The following is a 19,398-nucleotide window of genomic DNA, read 5'->3' as shown; positions in this document are numbered from 1 at the left end:
CATTAACCATGCTTCCTTAATCAAACCTCCATTCAATTCAAATCAGGTTAATCAAGCTTGATGTGATTTCAACAAATCTATACTACTGAATATGTTAATATACTAATCTGTTTAATCTGTATAAATCAATGAGAATCTTATGTTAGGTGCTGTATTTACACTACCTGGGCTAACTATAGGGAATGAGTGAGGAACTTGAATACTGAGCATCTTTTTATGGGTTATAATTGCTTTTTTAACTTGTGGCTCAGAAGAAAGTTTCTAATGTCTTCTTGAAAGAGTACATCGGCTTTGAGTTCAGTCCCCTTCTGTGGAGGCTCAACATTTTAATTAATCAGTTTTAGGGAAGATGGCTCAAATTTTGAAGTAAAATGCTGCAGGCTCTACATGTCTAAAGGGCAATGGAGTGCTGTAATACCCTGCAAAACATCTTGCCTTCTGTCATCCACAATCAATCTTGGTGGCAAAGTCTGCTTTCAGGACAGGAAGCTGGCTTGTCTGAATCTCTACAGCAAACCTGAGTTTCCACCTGTTGGATGGCTATTGCTTAGGGTACAAGGGAATCTGAAACAATTATCAATGATCACTACATCATGTTACTGGAGTTTAGAACCAACCCATCTTTGAAGGATGGGCTACAAGTTCTGTCTAAGCTCCTTTGCCCCATTGTTGATGGAACTGTCCATAGTCTTACGGTGAATTTGGGATTTCTGATAAATTTGAATTGTACCAAGCTTGACAGTTTGTATACCCATTAGTTTCTTTGGCTAAAATTCTCATCTGCCACAGCAGCAGAAGGTATATATGATGCATAGTTGATTGGTATCTTGGCTGTCATTCTCCTTGATGTAGTTGCAAGGTATTCATGTCTACTACCTCACCACATTGAGAATATCATCTTTAAGTTATCTCTTAATTTACCACATTGTACTGATGGTATGAGTATCAAACCATGTCTATAAGAGAAAATACAGGGAGAGCATATCTTCATGTGCTCTCTGCCTTCTTGCTATCCTTCCATTGCCAATCCTTGACACTCAGTATAGAAGATACTGCCATCTCTAGTTTAATTCCATCCTACCTTTAGCCAGATGTACAGTAATAGTTGATCCAGTGAAGGCTCTTCTATTAGGTGAGAATTTACTAGTGCATGTATCTCACAGATAGTTCATGCTGCATCTGTTTAGCATCACTCTCTTCTGCATGCCACTGATCATGGCATTGACCCTCAAAGCCATCTGCTCCCAATAATTAAACAATGCTGTGCAATTACTCACAATATTGTATGGAACATTGCTGAAGGAATAGAGAAGTCAATGAAGTGAGCTGGCAGCACAAACGTCATATATAGCCTGAACTGTAATCAACTGAACCAGTCTGATAACACATGGCGGTTTCTATGACCATCTTCAGATGTTATTCATTAAACCATTCTTCCTTTCTTTCTCTTGTTTTTTTTTCCCAGTTAGTTTTTTTTTTGTTTATATGGCTATTTTAGTTTCATTATTTTTCAAAATGCCAAGTATCTTTCATAACTAATAAGTGTTACTTACCTGTAGAGGATTGAACAGGAAGTAACTTTACTATAATCTTTAAGTATCTATATTCTATTTATGGTTAACAATCATCCCTTCAGACTGATTGTGCCTTAGATATCTCACAATGTGCATATCTGTGTTAAAATGGAGGGGTGTTGTCTGGTCAATATATCATCAATTTAATATTATTGTGGAAGGCAGTATAGAACATATTCTTTCACATATAGAAGTGGTTATGGACCCTGTACTAGTGCATTAGATGCATATAAATCTTTTGCACTTCCATTAGATATCTACTCATAACGTCTTTGTATATAGAATATACAAGGCTCTCCTGTGTTATATTTTGCCAGGCAAGTCTGTCTCCTCGTTCAACTTTTACAATGTAATTTAATGTAATAGTGCGGATTTCCATTTTCCATAATAGTTCTTACATTGTACCTCCATCATAATATCTCTCAGATGTTAGATTTGTAGTGTAAAAAAGCTAAATTTCCCCAGACTTCCCACACTAGATAAGGAACGGTGCTAAGCTCTTCAGCATGCTATTTATGGCGTTTGAATGTCCACTTTGTGGCTTGACAGTGCAGACTGAACATGATACTCAAATGATGCTTTGACCAGTGCACAGTACTGTACACAATAACCATTATTTTCACTGGCATTTGCACTGTTCACTTACGGAATGTGGCCCATGTTCATAGATATTCCTTCCATCAGTTTTGCTGATTACCACTTTGGCTTGGTTTGGCATGTCACACTTGGAGTTGACTGAAGCTCCCAGATTTCATTTTCCATTGGACTTAACAACTTCAGCATCATCCATTGTGCCCCACAATGATTTGTTATTCTATACAAACTGAGCTAGTCTGCACATTACTGCACTGCATTTTATCTTCACATGGTGATCCCTTGTCTGCTTTCTTCAAATTTATCACCATTGGTTTGTGATTTCAGCAAATTCATTCTGTTTATACTAAGTTTCTAGATTTCAGACATTAGTATACAATAGAAATATGTGTTGGCAGATTCCCTGATGCTTTGCTCAATGCTTCCTTACATTCCAACAGAATTAGTTATTTCTCAGATTTTAGACGGCTTATACCCCTTTTTTTCAGGTTTCAATGGCTCCAAAGAAGGATTTTGTAAAATGGTTAATGGAATCCTTTTTGGGGGTTTTCCATGGTTGACAATTAATGCCATTAATTCCTTATAGTTGAGATTCTGGTGATTTTTGAATTATTTTCTAGATGATCCTCAAACTTATTCCTAATAACTGATTACATTATTTTACACAGGCTGGAAGCAAAAGGTATAAAAATGCTACTGTTGATTTTATTTCCCTACATGAACTTGAATGCTTAAATTGTCCTTTTGATACACTGATTCCTTCACAAGAGCCATCATCTCCTCAACTTCCTCCCTAGATTCGATCAGCACTGTTCCATCATCTGCCACTAATGGTTTACCTGTTGAATCTGTCCTGGATTTCAGTTCATTTATGTTCAACTTGTTAGCTTTGTTCTAATTAACTCTTTTTGAGAAAAGTATAGTGTCCATTCATAAGTGGCCCGCTCTGGTGAGATGTGACCCTACATTTATTGTAGCTTAATCCATTTTTAGAGCAGAAAAATATACTGTACATCTACTTGCAAGTAGCTTTGTGTTTCAAAATTGTTTTATAAAATAAATTGGTCATTACTTTGGAACTCTGGGTTTCACGTAAGGAGGCAGGGATTAAATTTCACATGGCCAAGCTACAAAATTGGTTCAGGCCTGCAAAATCAATGAAATTTATCAATCATAGGACAGGCATTTGATCTTAGATCACCTGAAAACTGCTGTGTTGCATTTAGTACCCTTAATACGTTTATTGTCATAGAGATGTATAGTATTGCAATAGGCCTTCCAACCCATCATGACTAAGCTAAGATTTTTGCCCATCTGTAATAATCTTATTTGAACACACTGGATCCATGAGCTCTAAGCCTGTTCATGTCTGTTTAACAGTCTCTGAAATGTACTGTCTGTATCCAATTCTACTATGTCCTATGGTTCCAAGTTATAGGTATCAAAAACTTACTGTGTTAACAAAAACTTCCCCTTCAAATCCCTTTTGAAAATCCTCCGTGTCTCTAGAAGCATATGCCTTTGTGTTTTTGATAGACCTGCCATGGGAAAAAAAATTCTGACCATCTACCTTATCTTTTGAATTTTTACATCCATCCTTTATTTCATCTTCCTGAAGTTTCATTTCAGAGCAACAAGCCCAGCTTATCCAATCTCTCCTCATAACTAAATCCATCAAAACAAGCAACATTGTGGTGAACTTCCTTTGCACTCTTTCCAGTGCAATCACATTCTCTAATAGTTTTGTGATCATAACTGCAATACTCCAAGTTCAATCAAATTTGCAATGTAACGATCCAAAGTTTATATTGCATCCTCGAAATCTGAAGGTAAGCATGCCCATGTCTTCTTCTCCACTCTATCTCATTCTGCTGCTGCCTTCAACGAACTTTAAACATGAACCCCTATATCTCTATATTCATCAGTATTCCTTATCACTCTGCCACTTGCTGGACATGTCTTAACCTTACTTGATTTACACATATTGGCCAGAACATAGTGGCATAGATGATGGCCATCAAAATGCCCAAGTCAAGGTTACCTTCATGTTTCATATTTCAGTACAACCGGACTCACCTTTAACAGCATCTGTTTCTATTGTTCTTAGAGACATCTCCAAGTGAAACCGCCAACATGAATGTGTCTAACAGCCTTGGCGTTGGTGCTCTTTGTGCAATCTGTGGTGATCGAGCAACAGGAAAACATTATGGGGCTTCCAGCTGTGATGGCTGCAAGGGGTTCTTCAGACGAAGTGTGCGAAAGAACCACATGTATTCTTGCAGGTAAAGTGTGTCTAACCTGTTCAATAGGTTGCAAAATTCATTCTCCTTAAACTCCACAAAAGCTATGCAACTACATGTGCAGTTAGGCAATTTCCCATTTTGGCTTTACTCCAAGCACATGGCAAAGTTCATTACTGAGCAACAGAAAATACTTCACCATTATGAAAAGGAAGGATTCCTAACTATTGCCAATTACATATTTCCATTCCCTGATGTTACTTATGTATCCTGAAGAGCTTTTGTGTGTGTGTATGTGTGTGTGTGTGCCATACTCTGCCAGAGCCTCGGTGACCACTTTTTTTTTCAAGTGGTTGTCTTGGAGGAAAGATTCTGTGAGTGGTCCCCCATGTCCTTCTCACAGCGCAGTGTTTTTTTTTAATGAGGCTGAGTTGCGAGCTCAACACTCCACCTGACATGGATGGAAAGCGTGTCTGGGAGTGGCCCAACTGGATTCAAACTCAGGAACCTTCACTCTGGAGTCCAGCGCTGATGTCACAGCACCTCCAGCCAGCCCCCTGAAGAGTATACTGCATGTAAATATAATGTGACACCAATTTTGAAGTTAGTATCGAAACATTTGGGCTGTTGCTGTAATGTTTGAAAAAAAATACTAGAATTTCTGTATTGTTTTTCCAATCTCAGGCTTTCCAAGGTGATTTACATATATTTTGAAAAGTTGTTACTTTTGAAATGTAGGAAATGTGGCAGCTAATCTGTGCACAACAATCACCAGGAAAACATCATTACCATAATGAGGAACATTATATTAATGAAAGATAAATGATGATGAGTTCATGAGGGAAAGCCCTCCTGCTCCATTTTAAAACACTGACATGAAATCTTTCACAAGCATTTGAGAGAATAGGTTGTGGCTTGAGTTAATATCTCATCTCAATTTCAGGATTTATAATAGTGTAGTTTTCCTTCAGTCTCATTAAAGTATAATAAGATAATCATGTGCAGTATTATATATAGTTTCTAATCACTGTGTGCGAGAAGGACAAAAATGTAGGTCACTATTTGTGATAGACAGCTTATAGTCAATTTAATCAATTTATAAAGGTTATTACCCTTCAACCATAAAGCCATAAGACATAGGAGCAGAATTAGGCCATTCGGCCCATCCATTCTGCTCTGCCATTCAATCATGGTTGATCCTATTTTCCCTTCCTCTGCCCCACTCCCTGGCCTTCTCCCTGTAAAATTTGATGCCATTTTCAATCAAGAACCTTTCAAGCTCTGCCTTAAATAGCTCTCTAATCACCTCCAGTTCATTACATAACTGTCAGGAACGGGGCCGGATGGACCCAAATGCAGGACACAGACACTGAAGTACTATGGGGAGGACAGGATGGGGATGCCATGGCATGTAAGGGTAGAGCTGGGGTTCAGGTAGATAGAGTGTCAGGCAGGCGGAGCGGAGCGGGCTCCCGGAGTTCGAGTTCAGGCAGACAGGTCCCCAGGGTTCAGGCAGGCAGGCAAATCTAAGTGACGAGATAGGCTGGCAGAGAGCCCTCCCTGGGCATATGTCCTGGGTAGGGTCGCCTCCCAGGCGGAAACACTGGAGGCCTGGGCACGACGTGAACCCCTAGGCGGGTGCGGGGCACAATCCCAGGGTTCGGGCAGAAGAGGAGGACGGGGCAGAACCCCCGTCGGGCAGCGGCAGATCGGCCAGACCTGCTCGACGGAGGCAAGGGATAGGAACGGGCAGAACCACTGCTGGGCAGCGGCAGGTCGGCCAGATCTGCCCAACAGAGGCAAGGGGTAGGAACGGGGATAGGTCCAGGGTGACCAACACAACAGCCATGATAACAGGAAAAACAGGAAAGGCCGGCAGACAGCGCGACCACGCAAACAAAACAAACGAGCGGAGAAGTGGGACCAGCTCATGGGAAGAAAGGTCGGGGAGAGGACCAACCTGGCAGTACTGGTACGGGGCAGAGAAGCATGATGAGGAGTAGATCTGAGCCCGGACAGGATAACAGAATGCAGAGAAGAGTTCGGAGCCTGTGGAGAACAGGAAACAGAACAAAACAACCACCTGCCTGGTCCCAGTCCCAAGGCCCCTTATAAACACCTGCAGCTCAATGATTCACAGGTGTGCCTCCTTGAACCAGGAGGGTCCTAACTAGATCACGGGTGATGGGAGGGACAACTGCAGGACCCGGAGTCCGGAGCCCTCGGACCGGATCGATACCCGGAACGCAGATTCCAGACTGGACAATAACACCCTGACAATAACACCCAATCCAGTGTAGCTGATCCCCTAGTAGACTCAAAGACAAACTGTTCTAAAAAGCCATCTTGTAGACATTCAACAAACTCACTCTCTTGAGATCCATTACCAACCTGATTTTCCCAATCTACCTGCATGTTAAAATATTCGATCTCTATCATAACATTGCCCTTTGACACGCCTTTTCTACTTCCTATTATAATTTGTGGTCCACATCCCAGCTACTGTTGGGAGGCCTGTATATAACTGTCATCAGGGTCCCTTTACCTTTGCAGTTTCTTAACTCAACCCACAAGGATTCAACATCTCCCGATCTTATATCACATCTTTCTACTGATTTAATGCCAATTTTTCCCAGCAGAACCACGCCAACCCCTCTGCCTATCTTCCTATCCTGTAACACTAGATATTCAGTTCGCAACTGCAACCATCCTTCAGCCTTCCGACTCTAAACCAGTGTGGATAACTTCACTCACCTCAACACCAAACTTATTCCACAAGCTATGGACTTACTTTAAGGATTCTACAACTCATGTTCTCAGTATTATTTATTCACCTTTTTTTTGGATTTGCAGTCTGTCTTCTTTTACAGATTGGTTGTTTGTCAGTCGTTGTCTGTACTTTTTCATTGATTTCATTGTATTTCTTTGTTCTACTGTGAATGCCTGCATGAAAATGAACCTCAGAGTGACATATACATAGTTCGATAATAAATTTATTTTGAATTTTGAACTTTCTACTGAGAATGATAACTATCTAGCAGAAGTTAGACTGATTTGAAGTGATGGGAATATTTGCCCCACAATTAATGTATGGTACTGGTAGATGGTAAAGTATTATTGTTTTCAGTGCATTGTCCAAAAATCACTTCTTTACCTTCCCTACTCTGACCCCTTAGCACTCATTCTAACTGCAAATAAACTGTTGAGCCATGTTTTCTGCAGCGTCATTCCGGACTTTATTGTGGATCAAATAGAGAGTTTGTCTTTGTCCGACTCCTGTGATTGTCAGATTGCTTTACATTGAAGCAAATGTTCATAGTGAAGTGCATGCATCAATACAATCCAGATGTAGCACATCTGGCATGGAAATGAAAGAAGCAATCTCAATAGACAACCTATACAAGAGACAAAACATAATTTTACAAACGACAAAATTCTTTGTGTGGAAAAATAACACAATGTTCTTGCTGAGCTGCCAGTTAGGAAGTTACATCAGAGTGAAATTCTCCTAAAACTTTTAACACTCAATTGGAGAAAACCCACTTAGGATACTTTACGTTTAAATATGTATGTCTTATCCCAAATGTCTCATTCCAAGGAGAATAGACCTAAATCATTTAACCTCTCTTGATAGGACAACGCTCTCATCCTAGAAATTAATCTTGTGACTCTCCTTTGGACTGCCTCGTGTACAAGAACACCTAGATCCATCTGAACTTCACTCATCTGCAGATTCTCTCCATTAGGGGAATAATCCACATTTGATTCCTCGTCTCGAAGTGCATGAACTCATACTCCTCCACACTGACTCCATTTCCCAGGCTTTTTGCCGGTCTTAGAATATCTGTATGTCATTGCAGAATCACAATGTCGTAGTCACAATCATCACACTCAGACTCTGCATCTTGTTCCCTTCTCCAGGTTGTTAGTGTATAAAGGAAACAAAAACAGAAACCTGGCACTCTTCTTCCAGCTTGAAAACAACTCATTCATTCCAACTTTCTGCTTTCTATGAGGCAGTAAATTATTAATCCATGCCAATGCACTTCCTTCGATATCTTGTGCTCTTATTGTACGCACCAGGTTCTTATATGGCACGTTGAAAATCTAAACACACATCTACATGTTCCCCTCTATCCCCTCTCCCTGTCAAATTCTTCAAAGAATTTAAGCAAATTTGTGCAACATGATATACTTTTCATAAAACCATGTTGGCATGGTTTGATAACATTCAGATGTCCTGAGAGTTCAGTTATTTTGACTTATATTACTTGCTGAAGCCAAAGTATGCAAAGGTGAATCAGGAGTCAAGGCATTTAAATCAAGGGATAAATAATTTACTCTCAACAATGCCCACCTGAAGAAATTTCCATTCAGAGAAATGTAAATAGCCTTGGTTAAGATGAACATTGCAAGAAATCTAATAACCCATCTGCTCATAAAATGTCTTTACCAAATGAGAAATAAACATAAGAAAGCTCCACTGTAAGAGGATGTCTCTGATCTAGGTGGAGCCACTGTACTACTTGGTACCAGCCAAGGATGGACACTTCTGTTAAATTTCCATTGATAACATCTTTATGATATGTCTATGAAATATAACTATGTATAATTTGAATAACTGAACAATCTCTACCAAGGCAACCAGAGATTTTTATAAAGACTCTCCTCTGTTTCTAAAGAAGTATGCCTACGGTTTTTTTTCCCCCTTCATTCCAATTCTGTTAATGATTAGCATGAAGTTTCACTCCATTACAATTATGTTACAACTTAGGAAAACAAGGATAAAATTCCATTCATGAAGCAATGTTGGTATAGACCACAAATATAAAATTACATACAGAATCTGCAATAAAATATTCTGAATTGATTATTTTCTTAAAAAATAAGGATATGAAATTTGTGAGGAACATATAAGCTAAATAGTGTGCCCGAAGAACTATTGTAGATTTGCAGTAAAGCAATAATGTAAAGAATTATTATTGTTAAACTTTCAAAACAGTAGCATCTCACCTGATACAATATTCTCAGGGGTGTTTCATTGCTGAGGGTGCAAGATAATTTTTGAGGCCTAAACAGCTCATCCTTTTTAGATAATAAGCTACAATCTTTGCTAAGTAACTATTAGAAGAATTCAGTACTGTATTTAAAGATGAGCAACATGCTATGTTAGTTAAACACTGTTTACATATAGAATACATAGTTTCAAGGTATATTTGTGTGTTCACTTTCCATTTCCCACAACTGCTCTGCAGTCTTTATTGTCTGTCAATAAAGTATTTGCTAATTTTCAGAAAAATTGTGTAGTTAAGTGTCATTGGTCTCATTGTAAAAATGTTGAGAAAAGATCATGACAATGAAATTTCAATAATCAGACTAGCAGTTGGCACATAGTTGGGATGTCATGCCTGACAGAAATAGGTAGAATACATGGTTATACAGACTGAACATAAAAGGATAAATGACCCATTGTTTGTGAATGGAATTATTGCTTGTGAATGGAATACTAACAGTATTTACTCATTCATGTTTCCTTTTCCTGTGTCCAGTTTCCAAAGAATAATCATATTTCAAAGTAACTTCCCCTCAAAAAATTATCTAACACACTCACAATCATAGCATGTAATGGCAGAAAAAAACATTTATTCTTATACTCAACCTGAAAATGCACCCTGCAATTTATTATAATTAAGCTCTATGACATAGGATATGTTAAACTGAAATATTTTAACTGGATGCCATTTTAATTGCAATTCAAATTGAAAAAAATTGAAATATTCACTTGTAAAGAGCAACTAATTCTTTGAAGTGACCAGGTTATTCAGAATCAGAATCAGAATCAGGTTTATTGTAACCGGCATGTGATGTGAAATTTATTAACTTAGCAGCTAAATTTTCAATGAAATACATAATCTAGCAGAGAGAGAGAAAAAAATAAATATATATATAATAATAAATAAACAAGTAAATCAATTATGTATATTGTATAGATTTTTTATGTGCAAAAACAGAAATATTGTATATTTTAAAAAGTGAGGTAGTGTCCAAAGCTTCAATGTCCATTCAGGAATCAGATGACAGAGGGGAAGAAGCTGCTCCTGAATCGCTGAGTGTGTGCCTTCAGGCCTCTGTATCTTCTACCTGATGGTAACAGTGAGAAAAGGGCATGACCTGGGTGCTGGAGGTCCTTAATAATGGACACTGCCTTTCTTATACATCGCTCCCTACAAATGCCCAGGTACTTTGTCGGTTAGTGCCCAAGATGGAAGTGCTGGTGATTCCACTGTTGTGCCAATGACAAGAATATTTAAACTACACTTAATATTAGAGCTTTGATTTAATTTTATTAAGACAATACCTAAGAATAGATGTAATTCCATGCATCCTCTCTGTTTCATTCTTGTTGATTAGAGAGGGTTTGCCTGTAAAAATATTGGTGATAAATTATTCCATCGTTAGATTTGCACATTTAAAGCAATCTGATTTGGTGCTATGTATAAAGCTCAATGTGTCCACGTTCTTTTGAATATGTTATAGGTGACTGATAGTTGTTAATAATGTGAATTTTTTTTGTGTGTGTTCCCTTCAAGGTTTAATAGACAATGCATTGTAGACAAGGACAAACGAAACCAATGTAGATACTGCAGATTAAAAAAGTGCTTTCGTGCAGGGATGAAAAAGGAAGGTAAGAAACCTAAGTACATAAACAAAGCAGAGCCTGTTGATAATGAGACATTTACATTTCATAGGAATTCCACAAGCATCAGAAGAAGATAGCTGAAGAGCTTTGTATTCAGGCAATGTTCTTAATCTAATTCAATGAAGAAGTTGATTTAAAAGAAAGATTAGAACCCATAGTACTTATAACCAATGAAATTTAGGATCCAGAAGAAATACAATCAGTAAGTAACGTCCTTACAACAAACAAGACTATTTCACAGCAAGAAGAGATGATTAAATGGCAAGTTGTCTGGTGAGATAGCATCGACACTGATGGATCACTGTTAACTTTCTATCTGCAGCATCATGAGATTGATGCACATGAGTAAATTTAAATGCATTGTTCTAATAAAATATGATTCATTACTTCAGGAATATTTTGTTTGCTGATGTTTAACAAAGGGCCCAACTCAGTGTTTATGAATGGAAATTGGATTAAGTGGTAGCAATAGTATAGAGCTAGAGATTGAGACCAATCTGTTTGCCCTACCAAAGTAATTGAAAATTTTAAAAAAAGAACAGGCATTGGAAATCTGATCTCTACTAAAGTGCCAACATGGCAAGATGGACCAAATTATCTCCTTCTGTGCTACACAACACTACCTACCTAAGGAAATAGTTATGCAGAGCATTGAAGTAGACTTTCATGTTTTATCTGCAGTTTCTTGCAAACACGGGCAAAGCAATTGCCATACCAAGCTACGATGCATCTTGATAGGACGCTTTATTTGATACATCAATTAAAATTGATGAGGGTCAAAGGGGATATGCCATTTTTTTTTTAGTCTCTTGAGGAAGCAGAGGTGCTGGCGAGCTTTCTGGGCCATGATGCCCAGGAGAAACTAATGTTGATATAAGCAGATTATGTGCACCTTCCTGAAGTCAAAGACCAGGTCTTTTGCTTTGTTACCAGTAGGTTCTTTATCTCCGACTCATTGTTATTTGAAATATGTTCACTGTGATGGTACCATCTACAAACTTGTAGGTGGAGTTAGAGCAAGATCTGACCACTCATTCATGAGTGCAAAGGCAGTAGAACAGGAGGCTGAGGACACAGCCTTGTGGGGCAACAGCATTGAGAATACTCATGGTGAGAACAATCCTTACTGATTGTGGTCAGTTGGTCTGGAAGTCAAGGATTCAGCTGTAAAGATTTTGAGTCCCAGGTCTAGGTGTTTGAAGGTGGGTTTGCTTTGAAATATAGCATTAAAGGGTGGAAAACTCATCTCCATACTCTGTTGGCACCCAGCTCCATGTCTGCACATTCTCTATCAGTCTAAGCACATCATTTGGATATCCTCAAATAAAGATAAAAATGAAGGAAAAATCTTCACCTTATCAGTCTTTTACATCTTATTACTCTCAAGATAAATACAAGTGTATTCTTTTGTCTGAACTACTCAGCCCAAACAATGTCCCTTAGATAAGGCTTATCTAAGTTTGGATATTGGAGATATTAAAAAATCAGAACTTACTGTAAAGTGGCAGTCTCACCTATTCTGTTATCCTGGTCTCTATCTATGCCATTCCTTGGACTTCTAGCCTCCTTGTCCTGGAATTTACCTTTGGCGCACTCATTCACGACTCCAAGTTTACCTCTTTCTGCAGCATACACCATGAACTAAGGCCAGTTATATCCCAGATGAGAACAGTGAAGAGCAACAAGTGCTGTGTATTGAAAGAAAATGGCAGGAGCTAAGCTAAAGCACTGCACAAATGTGATGTAATTGCACTCATTCAAATGGTTGAAGCAAAAATTACAACGTATTTATGTAGTTTAACTTGCTTCACCTCAAAACAAATAAGTTCACTTTTTCCAAATTAAACCATTAAAAATATATTTCTACAACTTTATCTGCCTTGCCTTAAAACTCAAGCCTAACTTTTTTATGTGTTAAATGAAATTCCAACTTAATTTTCCCCAACCTTTCCCCAAGGGCTGAAACAGTATTCCACAAATTACTGACTTACTGATCAATCATTTAAAGTAATCATTCACTCCTCATTTTTGCCCAACCACAAACCATAGTTCCTTCAAATAGCCATACGTTCATACTTAGACATCTCTGCTACCTCACTAAGTCCAAATCACTATCCTTCCTGAGCATCAAATCCCATCACTATGATCTCCTTGAGAGATCACATTTCCAAGCCATAGGATATATTTCTTCAAAATCCAGGGCTATCTCTTTGTCACTATACTCCAGCTTCCAGGAATCCACAGCCTGAATTTCCAGGATACCCTTTTCTCTCATTATAAGCAAAATCCTTCCCTCTCATTGTCATCAGCTCAAGCATTCAGTTTCCATTTCCCCTTTGTGGATGTCTATGTTTGCTTTCCTCCAGAAGGCTTATATTTGTGAGTGCTGAACTGTAACTTGGTGTGGTTATTACCCAGTCTAGAAGTAAAAGTTAACAAAGAAGATGGAAGAACACAGAGACAGAGAAAAGAAAATTGACTGATGCCAATTAACCAATTAACAAGTATCCACTAGGTGCCAAAACAAGGGCTTGTTGGCCTCATTTGTCAGGGAAAATGAAGCAGGGATTCAATCTAGGAATCCAACTTCATATACCTGAGTTTACCAGAAAAATGCACAAAATGCACTTTAATGATTTAGCTCTCTTGCTATCAGCAAAAACTGATGTAAAACATTTTATGTATGTTACTAAGGGCCATAGTGTCAATTTATATAAATTGTATGTGCTCAGTTTGCTCTTAACCTTCAATGAGATCCATTATACGGTGGACAAATTAAAATACAGACATCAGAAACCCAAATATAACCTCTATAGTTGATTCAACAGCTGTTTACAATGAATATTCCATGTATATTATTGCAGGATAGAAGTCACATGATGTAATCCTTAAAGTATTGACAACCTTGAAGTAACAATTACTATTCACAACCAATACTGATATTCTACACTGCTTCCACTTCAAATAATTTACAAATTTTACAAAGTTGTAGTAGTTACATATATTCACACTCTGTGATTTTTTGCAACAGTACTGGTGTGAGCTCTTTTGAGTTTACCCAATGTCACTGAGTATCACCTCTCCCTAGACTCATTAATATCTCAACATGACTCTAATTAGAAATGTTACCCATTCATTCTTCTTAAGCATTTTCTCTTTAGGAACATTTCAGTTCCATAATCTTCTTGACTTTTCCACTTTTCTAATTCCCAATTCTTATCTTCTCATCTTCAACATACCAAGAGATAATATTATAAAGCCTATCATACAGGCTAAATCTGTTGTAGCAGCTTTTAAAAATTAATCTGCTCATTTGCAGGATATAGGTGTTCCTGGAAATATTAGCTTTTATTGTGAATTCCCAATTACCTCTGAACTGTAAGGAGGCAATCAGACCAGTGGGTCTGGATTGCAGAATGCAGAAACAGAGAAACAAAAAAGGGTTCTTTGAGATTGTTCCAACATTAAATATGCTTATTGTTAATCTTCATTTCAGTATAAGGTTAAGAAACTTATCTCTCTCCTTGAATATATTTAATGATGCAGCTTCCAGTAGCTACTGTGCAGAAAATGCATCGGTTCATAACCCACTGAGTGAATTGATTTAGGACCATAATAAGGCTTTCCTGGCCTTCTCATTATGTCACCCAAATTTAAGATTCTCCATAATCCCATTGCTGGGTTTGCATCTCTTCGACCACTTCAGTGAATGGGACATCAGACTCATATATGATAAGGTCATCTGTGAAAAGTATTTGTCTCTGTTTATACTAACAGACTCAGATTCTTACATCTTCCTTATGACATATGTTAAGCTAAGTGGCCTGCATTTTGCTTTTTTGTGACTTTCTCCCATTTTGACAATTCTTAACGGGTTAACACCCTTAAAGTAACAATTACTGTTCATAATTAATTTTAGATATATAACAATTTTGGAGGTTCATTTTCCCTGAGAGTTGTGTCAGGCCCACCTTGCTCAGGCTTATTTGGCCCATAGCAGTCTGAATAAGTGAAACCAAGAGGGAATATTGGAGCATGGCATTAAAAAAAATGCTTCTTTTAACAAATTATATGGCCTAAACTCAGATTTCTAGTTACTTCCTCTGATCTCTTAGCTTTGCTGTTTGAACTTTACCTCAATCCCTCAATGCCCCCAACTGTACCCAATCTGCTTCTTGGCTGACCCTCACCAACAGACATCCCATTACAAAATTCATCTTTCATTAAAGGAGACTATGCCACAGAAACTGGAATTTACAAATAGCATAAGAATATAACGATTGATGCAATAGCAGAATACTTGTAAAATAACAATAAACAAAGTCAGCATGATTTTATGAAAGGGAAATTATAGTTAACAGATTTCCCAGATATTCTTGAAAATTGTAACTAAATAGGAAGAATCAGTTAATGTGGTGTATCTCATCTATGATAATATCCTATGTAAGAGGTTAATGTGCAAAGTTAAAATTCAGGGGTCATATACTGACATGGACTGGGAATTGGTCAGCAGAGAGTTGTCTAACAGACAGCTGGAATAAATGGGTCTTTTTTTCAGGGTAGCAAGCAATGCATAACTGGTACTGATGGCAGCAGTGCATGAACTCCAGTTCATTCACGATTTGGATAAGGTAACTAAGCATATCATTTTCAAGATTCCAGAGAACCCAAAGCTGGGGAGAATAGTCAAATGCAAGGATGATGCAGAAGGGACTCTATTGTGAATTAGACAAGATGGGTGAGAGGGCAAATCCATGGTAGAAGCTGTATAACATGGATAAACGTGAGGATAGACATTTATGTTTCTAAAAACAGAAAGGCAGATTTTATTGGAATGTTGCAAAATTAGGTAAGGAAGAGGTAAATCATAACTTGTACAGGAGTCGCTTATGATACATGCATGGATGCAGCAAGCAGTTAGGAAGGCAGATAATTTGTTGGTCTACATTGAAAGAGGATTGTACAAGACCAAACTGGAGTTGCGTGTGCAGTTTTGGAGTCCTGACATGCAAAAGATTGCTCTTGCCATGTAAACAGAATAATAAAGGTTTATTACACTCTGATGGCAAGGCTGATATATGAGGAAGACATTCCACTGACTGAGGAGTTCAGAATGAATGATTGCAGCTTCAGAATATGGGCCAATTCATTTTGAGCCAATATTTAGGGAACAGGGTTGAAAAAAGAATCAAACATGACTGAATGGGCAAGTGACTCGATGGGCAAAAATGGTCCAATTCTGCTCTTTTATCTTATGCTCTTAAATCAGTTCACTCAGAGGGTGATGAACACAGTAGCTAGTGGAAGCTGCATCATTAAATATATTCAAGGAGAGAGATACATTTCTTAACAGTATACTGAAATGAATAATTAATAATAAACATACTGAATGTTGGAGCAGTCTGAAAGAACCAAATAGCCTATCTGTGTTCTGTGTTTCTGTTGCTGTTCTGCTTCTGCATTCTAATCTGTAAATTTTAGGCCAAGGACCAATATTGATTAGGCCTCAGGGATATTGCATATGTTCCAACACCATGTCTCTTCCTGTAGCTTATTTAACCTGCTGTTGGTCCAGATCAGCATTTATCCAATTTCCACCTTTCTGAGATAAAATTGCATGAGATAAAATATCATAGTCTAATTGAAACAGGAAAAATGTAAGTTTAGTTCCCCACTTCAAATCTTTTTCCAGATCTGTTAATATTCAATAGATTTCACTTGAGGCCCATGACCAGTTAGTGCTGAACAAACATTCAGAAAGCTGCACTCTGTGACTGAGCATGATGTCTCCACTGATAAACCAATGTGTAACCTTGAGAACTTCTCTCAGGACAGTTGACTGCACGCTGCCACTTTTCTCTCATAAAAGTTATTCATTGTATCTAACTGATTGAATTTTATGTAGATGTACACATTTCCAGGTTTTCCAGATTTATAATAGTATGAATAAATGATTGCACCACTTTATTTTGAAAAATGTATTCTGGCTATTGACATTCTATCAATAATCTGCGCAAAGGATCTGCATCATAGAAGATATTTTGAATGAATTGTAATTGTACATTAACCGGGTCTTTCTTTAAAGTTTATATTCTACTTTAATTTGGATATGCCATTTATGGTTAACTGGTCTTTAGCTGGAAGAAGATTTCATTAGCGAAGTACTCTATGCTAGTACATACAGGTGCTCACACTGCAGAGTTGGTGTACCTACAACAACCATTGAAAAACCCTAGAATCTGTGCCCACTTTCAGTCTTTGATGAATTTTTGCATTTGTTTCATTAAGAGGAATGCATTGAATTTTGTGGCTCCAGTTTGGAGCCGTGCAAAAGTTTTTGTTTAAAGAAGTTTGCTTCATTTAGAAAAAGGTTTGACTGTTAGGTTAACTAATATAAAATATCAGTTAAGCAATGCAGTGGTCCAGAATCACGGGCACAGCTTAAAATTCATTAAGTGTCAGTATTCATATTATCACTCACTCCTCCATTTCCAAAGTGGATAAATTTGGATCAGATGGGTAAAATATTGGCTACATGATTGCTGAACTCAGTATACGCACTTTCAATTTTAGTGGAGACAAGACAGACTGGGGTTTTTGGATGCAGTGGCAACCAAAATGCTCTTAGTAGATGGGTTGGCAATTTAAATACTATAGCATTTTGTGTGTCTTGTACTTATTCACTAATTTAAATTTAACTGCTTCTGACTAACTTTTCCGAACATTATAAATTTAAGAATTCCTGAACGAAGCTGGGTAAATGCGCTTCCATTTCAAAACTTTATTGTCATCTCGGAAGGCAAATCTGTTTCTTAAACCTACATTAAAGAATCATTGCAGAAAAATTATTATATATGTTTCAATGCAATGCACTACCATCAATATTTTTAATTTTGGTAAAACCTTTGTTTTATATTTATTACAAAGTACAGTTCAATCTACTTACACACATACACTAATGATTTCAAATGCAAGTTTGGTTTTTAGTTAAAAACACTTTAAGATTTTCACTTTCTCCACTTTTGCACTTTCCCACTTTCTCCGCTCTCCATTTTCTGCAGGGATCACCCCCTCTGTGATGGCCTTATCCATTTGTCCTTCCCACTAATCTCTGTCCCGGTACTTATCCTGCCAAATGGCAATACTGCTGCACCTGCCCATTCACCACCTCCCTCACCTCCATTCAGGGACTCAAATAGTCCTTTCAGATAAGACAAAACTTCAATTGCAAATTTGACGGGGCCGTCTACTGTATCTGGTGCTCCTGATGTGGTATCCTCTCCTTTGGTGGGACCTGACTTAGACTGGGGGACCGCTTTTTTGAACACCTCAGCTCCATCCCTAAAGAGTGGAATTTCCCACTGGCCAAAATTCCTATCCCATTCCCATTCTAATATACCAGTCCATGGCCTTCTCTTCTGCCACAATGAGGCCACACTTAGGATGGAGGAGGAACACCTCATATTCCTTCTAAGTAGCCTCCAACCTGATGACATGAACATCGATTTCTCCAACTTCCAGTAACTTTTTCCCCTCCCCTTCCCTCTTTTTCAATTCCCCACCCTGGCGTTTTACTTCTTCTCTGCGCTTGCCTATCACCTCCCTTTGATGTCTCTCCTCCTTCCCATTTTCCCATGATCCACTCTCCTCTGTTATTGCATTCATTTTTCTCCAGCCCTTTTCCCCTCTCCCCCACCCACCTGGCATCACCTATTACCTTTTAGATTTTCCTCTTTCCCCTCCTCCCACCTTCTTATACTGCTATCTTCCTCCTTCCTTTCCCAATCTGATGAAGGGACTCAGCCAGAAATGTCAGCTTCCATTCCATAGAGGCTGCCTGACCTGCTGAGTTTCTCCAGCACTTTGTTTGTTTTGCTGTGCCTTCCAGCATCTGAAATATCTTTAGCATTTAAGATTTTCTCTGTTTAATGGAACACCTATAAAACACAATCATCTAGAAACACTGAATTTAATTCCAGCTGTGCAGAATGAAAGGGACAGAATAAGTACAAGGAGGTCAAGCTACGAGGACAGCAGTTTGCCTTCAATTAATGCTCTCATACAAGCAGAAGTTCTTTCTCGACAGGTACAGTAACTTTATCTCATTCTACCATGTTTTAACAAATTATTGTGATGGAGGATACAGTATATCTGGTCAGAGCTTTTACTTACTTAGTTAACATTTAAGGCCTAGTTTATCATTGTTGTTCCTTTGCTTCAATAATTTTGATAATAAGAATTGTTTTAACTTAATTAAATGGAAGCTTTTAATAGTATAAAGTTTAAATGC

General features: G+C 38.0%; 1 protein-coding gene across 4 annotated transcripts in view; it reads left to right on the top strand.

The window, feature by feature from the left end:
- The window catches only part of hnf4a (hepatocyte nuclear factor 4, alpha), a 141,574-nt gene that overhangs the window by 105,320 nt on the left and 16,856 nt on the right, over nucleotides 1–19,398 (top strand). For all 4 annotated transcript variants that reach the window (XM_059980566.1, XM_059980565.1, XM_059980564.1 and 1 more), the window contains exons 2-4: nucleotides 4,276–4,450; nucleotides 10,999–11,093; nucleotides 19,088–19,194. In XM_059980566.1, coding sequence (XP_059836549.1) covers nucleotides 4,302–4,450; nucleotides 10,999–11,093; nucleotides 19,088–19,194 — 351 coding nt within the window. In that variant the 5' untranslated portion in view covers nucleotides 4,276–4,301. The remainder of the gene's footprint in view (nucleotides 1–4,275; nucleotides 4,451–10,998; nucleotides 11,094–19,087; nucleotides 19,195–19,398) is intronic.

This window comes from Hypanus sabinus, chromosome 9 (genome assembly GCF_030144855.1).
Source record: "Hypanus sabinus isolate sHypSab1 chromosome 9, sHypSab1.hap1, whole genome shotgun sequence".
In the NCBI taxonomy this organism is placed as follows: Eukaryota; Metazoa; Chordata; class Chondrichthyes; order Myliobatiformes; family Dasyatidae; genus Hypanus; species Hypanus sabinus.
The sequence above is the reverse complement of the archived record's forward strand: the minus strand, read 5'-3'. Positions and strand labels throughout refer to the sequence as shown.